The sequence below is a fragment of the Myxocyprinus asiaticus genome, chromosome 24 (genome assembly GCF_019703515.2).
Source record: "Myxocyprinus asiaticus isolate MX2 ecotype Aquarium Trade chromosome 24, UBuf_Myxa_2, whole genome shotgun sequence".
Taxonomy (NCBI): domain Eukaryota; kingdom Metazoa; phylum Chordata; class Actinopteri; order Cypriniformes; family Catostomidae; genus Myxocyprinus; species Myxocyprinus asiaticus.
In genome coordinates, this window is record NC_059367.1 from 34,855,592 (window position 1) to 34,861,591 (window position 6,000).

A 6,000-nucleotide genomic window follows, 5' to 3' on the forward strand; every position below is an offset into this window, starting at 1 on the left:
TCGTAGCACGTTCTATCTTTAACCAGTCACACTTCGTTTTACTATCAGGGCGGGACCAGAGTCACAGCTCTCATGAGCATGGAATCAAGCACTTACAGATGAGTTCCAAGGCCGCAAACTTTTAAAGAAATGGACGCCATCAGAGGAATACTGTGACTTAAGGTTTGTATAATTTTCTCTCAGTTACAAATATGTGTAGTGTCTTGTTAAATGTCGACAGCTGAAAATTGCCCATTTGTAGAGTGTCCTGATCATTAGCTTTATAGCTAACCTGGATGACTGTATGAGTCTGCTATTTTAATTTTAACCAAGTTTCTTGACTGAAACTCCTAGCTGCATGATGGAAATGTATGTACGTGTCATCAAAACCTTTACTCTTAATGTTACATGGCAGATCCAAACAGACACACTACTAGACACTACAAAAGATCAGTAGTACAGATAGTGCCTTTATAAAACATGAATCATATTAGATGATCTTAGGAGCACAAACCATAAATTAATACCATATATTACACAGTGTACAAAATCTGCTATGCCAATAATTTGGTTTCACATTATGTTAATGTATTCATTGATAAATTTCATTGAAGTAATATTTCAAAGGATTTATCTTTATAGCACTTAGTGTTATGGCAGACCAGTCTAAACTGGAAATCGAGCGAGCTCACAGAGTCCCGGCTCGCAGATCTGCTGAGGAAGACAGGCCCCGATCAATTCTGGCCAAATTTCTGAGATCATCTGATAAAGATCTCATGTTGCGCCAGGCGATGAGCAAAGGAAAGCTTTCTTGGAAGAATCACAATATTTTCTTGTTTTCGGACTTTGCGAATTCGACAAAGAAACACTTACATCAACGGAAGATCGCTTTTGCACTGATGTTTCCGGCCAGACTGAGAATAGAAACGAAGGATGGTCATAGGGCATTTATGTGTCCCAAGCAAGCACTGTCTTTTATAAAAACAATGGGTGAGTAAGCCATTTGGGGTTTTTCATGTAGCTCCAGAGTGGATTAACTCGCTGTACTTACTCTGGCTGTCTGAGGAAGCTGGGCTCCATTTTTGTTTCTTTTTGCATTGGCTCCGCCTAGCGGCTGGAGTGTATTTTGTGGAATGACTCCTTCAAGAAACTTTTGCATGGATGGATGATCGCTTTTACACTGAAGTTCCCAGCCAGATTGAGAATGGATACTAAGAATGACTGCAAAATATCTTCATGCCTACACAAAGGATGTCTTTTATAAAGTTGATGGACTGAGTAAGTCATGGTGTGTTTTTTTTAATGCAGCCTCCAAGTGAATTTGACTCGCTCAATACACACGACCATTCGAGAAACCGGGATGCCTGTTTTGTTTCTTTTTGTGTTGGTTCCGCCTAGCGGCTGGAGCTTGTTTTGTGGAAAAACACTGCTTTGGGACAGTTGTGGATGAATCTGTTCATTCTTCGTGCTTATGCTTCCTGTTAGCTGGAGTTTGTTTTTGTGGAGTATTTTTAAGGGACATTAGAATGATTACGTCATCTGCTGAACTCATAACAGCTGGCTCACTGAACATTTTTGACACTTGTTTGTCTGTCCGAGGAAACTGAACGGCTTAATATCAGCTGGAATTTGTTTTTGTGGAGGAACAGACCTTCGAGACAGTTCTGTGAATGAATCTACATGTTCTTTGTGTTTATCCTGCCTATTGCCTGAGGTCTGTTTTACAAAGTATTTTCTATTATGTAATTTTGCCTTACAAAATTTGTGCAGAGGCACTGGACTTGAATTATCCAAAGGCAAAGTTGTCTCGGGGGTTCTCGTAGGTGTTAATATGAGTGGATTGTCTCTCTCCACATGTAATGTTAATGGGTTGGGGCACCCCATAAAAAGGAGGAAAGTTATTTCTTTTCTTAAGCGTAAGCAATATGATATAGTGTTTCTTCAAGAAACGCATCTTTCCCAGCAGGAAGCTGAGAAATTTGGGAGGATATGGGGTGGACATGTTTTCTTTAGTGCTGGCTCAAGTAAGAGCAGGGGAGTCATTACACTGATAAGTAAACATCTACAATTCAAATGTCTCAAACAGATTAAAGATAAATTAGGAAGAGTCGTTATTGTTTTAGCAGAAATTCAGGGGCAAAGTCTGATTTTGGCTAATATTTACGCACCTAACGCTGATGATCAGGGCTTTTTTATAGATCTTGAAGGGATGTTGCAAACCGCTGGCACACCTCATGATATAATATTGGGAGGAGACTTTAATTTATTGATGGACTCAGTCCTTGATCATTGTGAAGCAAAAGTGTGCAAGCCCCCTTGAGCAACACTGACGCTTTACAGGATGTGTAAAAATCTTGGTCTTGCAGATATTTGGCGACTTTTGAACCCATCTGGTAGAGACTATACATTTTTTTCATCAGTCCATAAGATTTATTCTAGAATAGATTTTTTAAATTTTTTATATCTAAGTCCCTCATTTCATCTGTTGTGGATTGCTCAATTGGAAACATCTTAGTCTCAGATCACGCCCTGGTGAGTTTAGAGGTGCTGCCACATTCTGAGAATAAGAGATCATATAGTTGGTGCTTTAATGTATTCCTTTTGCAAAATCCTGATTTCCAACAAATGTTACTGAAATCAATGTTTATATGGAGACCAACTGGTCCTCAGTTTCCTATTTGCAGATTTGTGTGCACGTCTTGACGCTAGATTTGTTTCAAAATCGATAAATGCGTGTAACGATTCGCAAATGCACAGGAAGCGATCCACAAATAAATGCGCATGATTCACAAATGAATGCTGGACAGAGTTGTGTTTGTGAGTTAAAAAATATATTTGTAAATAATTTATTTATTTGCAAATCTCATTTTATTTATACATTACATTTATTTTTGTGAAACTCCTAACGTATATTTGTAAATCTCATTCTTTTATTTGTGAATTAATTAAATTTTCATGAAACTCCTTACATTTATTTGTGAACCATCTTTCTATTTGTGAATCTCTTTCCATTTGAATGTTAATATGCAACAATTCTATCTACATACCATACGCACACATATGCTGTATGCTTACTTTTTTCCCAGGGCTGTTTGTATATCAGTCACCCTCACACTGAGGCAGTATCAGGTAAAATTAACAAAATATGACAAATGTCCTGTAGCTAAAATAAGGAATCTTCCCGTAATTAAGGGAAAAAATTGCATTCTGAATTATATCTATAAGTGATGCCATTTGTCCCTTATTTTAGTGTCACACACCCAAACTGCTGAGAATGTTTCACAATTGGAGAGAAATGGACCTGAAACACACACACCTTTCGCGTGAGTTGTGTGAGATATCAGCTGTTGCTTTACACGGACGCTACACTTGACAGAAACGGCTGGGGGGAAAGATCAGTGACAATCAGTGGACGTCTTCTGTCCTGTTTTCTGTCAAAAGCAAGATAATTTTGTCAAAATCATGCAGCATTCGAGTGCGTGTTAATTGTTTCCCACCATTGGGATGTTAAAACAACAGTAAATGCACCTATTCATGAGAGAGGGGTAAGAAAAACTGGATTACTGCATTAATTCAAAATAAAAGTACAGTAGTACAGGTTTTGATAAACATTATTTACTGGCAAAACAGCAACACTAATCCAAGGAGAAATACACTATTTTCATGTTAAACTTTTCCTTTCTCTCCTCTTCCTGGTCGTTGTATTAAAGCGTTTTTCATTTTAAGTTTATTAGGGGACTTTCACACTGAACACATTTTTGTGTCCGTCCGAGCTGTTTTTCAATGTAAAGCACAGGGAACGCCTGTAAATTTGGGTCATTCCTACAATTCTGTGTCATTTAAGTCCCCATTACAAGTGCGTGTGGTATTTATATTGTTTAATTTCACCTGATTACAATTGTGATAGGCTTGTTAAAAAGAATAAAAACTTTTTATAATGTTACACACTTCTGTGGGCTTAAAAGTTACATTTTAAATAACTGAAATCCTTTCCTATTGCACTGTGTCATTTTCTCATGTCCCAAAAACTGCACGTCAAACATATTTGACAAAAATAAATGCTAAATCATTGGATTTCTACTTTCCCCCAACATACAGTTAAGAGTTAAGTGTTACATTCTCTCACTAACATGTATTCATTTGTGGTAAATGTGTAATTTTAACACTAATAGCACCCTGTTATGTCATGATACCATGACCTTTCATTGAAGATGACATCACACACTGGAGGTGGACATCAGCCATTCTGCAAAATTACTTTGAGTTATTTGAAGTTTATAACTCTATTGCTTAATTATGTTTTTCTTTATTTTGTGGTGTTAGTCATATGTGGTCAAGCATACATGTTCACCCTGTTATGGGAAGGTATACGGGAAATTATTATAATTTTAAAATTTCAATATACAGTATTTATGTTAACAGAAATAAAATCTTAAATATTAGTTTACAAATATGTTTCCTAGATAGCAATCACAGTCCATGTAGTGGCTCATTTATCCACTGAATGTCCACCCTGTTATTGTCCACCCTGATGCTGCCCATTTAACTGGATGGACATCTGAATTTTTTTAGTAATTTAGCTTGCCCAGTATGATCCAATCTTTAATCTCTAATACAATCTTTAATATGTCCCTGTAATGATGAAACATGAAGAAACTTGTAAAAGTATGTTTTATTTTTTTTTAAGTTTCAAAGCCGGAATGTCACCGAATTGTAGGAATGACCCATTTACGATATGTACAGAGTTGCAGTTCCGCAGCTCTCTATACGCAGATTACGCAGTCTACAATAACAGTAAAGCACAGTCTACAGTGACAGACAACACCCAATATTTAAATTTTTGGGTGAACTATCCCTTTAATAGACAAATTGAATGATACTTAAAATAAATACTTAAAATACTTCTATCTCAGCTTAGTATGCAGAGACATCTATAAGAAAGCCATTAGTTGTTGTCATGCTGGAACAGAAAAGGGCCCTCCCCAAACTCCCTTCCAGCTTTTACCTGCTACCTAAGGAGAATTCTCTAGCTAGTAACAGCCGATCATGATTTTAGGCTTGATTACACTTCATAGAGCTTGATGCATGCACAGAGCGCTAGATGGTGCTATAAGAAGTGTAATTGAGCTTGAAATCATGATCGCCAAAGAGACTGCTGATGTCAAGATTTATAGTGCAAAAGGAGTTACTCTTTGGTTTGTTCTCACCCAAAACCGATAGAATCGCTTTAGAAGACATGGATTTAACCTCTGGAGTTTTATTGAATACTTTTATGCTGCCTTTATGTGCTTTTTGGAACTTCAACGTTTTGGTCACCATTCACTTACATAGTATGGATCTACAGAGCTGAAATATTCTTCTAAAAATCTTTGTTTGTGTTCTGCAGAAGAAAGTCATACACATCTGGTTTGACATGAGGGTGAGTAAATGATGAGAGCATTTTCATTTTTTGGTGAACTATCCCTTCAAGTTCTGGTGTATCTTAAAGAGGACATTCTCTGTTTTTCTACAGTATATGGTACCAACTGTTTGTAAGGTATGGCCAATACACTTTACACATAAAATTTTAGCAAGCGATTTTATCACACCAAAATCATGTTAACGCGCATACTGTTTACGTCTTGTGGATATACCTTCGAAACAAATAGTTTTCTAACGTTTACGGATTGGCCACTTTAGTTTGGGGACAAGTTTGAACCCAGAATTGAGCTAAATTGGACAAAACCTCACTTTGGGAACATTCCTCATTTGTAAAAACGATTCATACATAAATTTGATAAATTAGCTTTCTGTTAGGGTGTATATAAAAACAATAAATGTCTATCTATGGCATGTCCCCATTAAATAGCTGAGTAAACGTGTGTGTTTGTAGCCTACACATATGCTATCACACATGAGGGTATACCCTTTGCCTGATTGCTTAACTGACTGACACACGGAAACTTTCGCGCCTCATCACTGTACAGTCGCTCACTCACTGTACATGTACAGGGCGGAGCTTCACATGTCGTGAACAAAACA

General features: G+C 37.1%; 1 protein-coding gene across 2 annotated transcripts in view; it reads left to right on the top strand.

Moving 5' to 3' along the window:
- Positions 1-140, top strand: part of LOC127414690 (glycerol-3-phosphate acyltransferase 4-like) — a 32,026-nt gene extending 31,886 nt beyond the window's left edge. For both annotated transcript variants that reach the window (XM_051652873.1, XM_051652876.1), the window contains one exon: positions 49-140. In XM_051652873.1, the coding sequence (XP_051508833.1) occupies positions 49-125 (77 nt within the window). In that variant the 3' untranslated portion in view covers positions 126-140. The remainder of the gene's footprint in view (positions 1-48) is intronic.
- Positions 141-6,000: the final 5,860 nt, after the last annotated feature.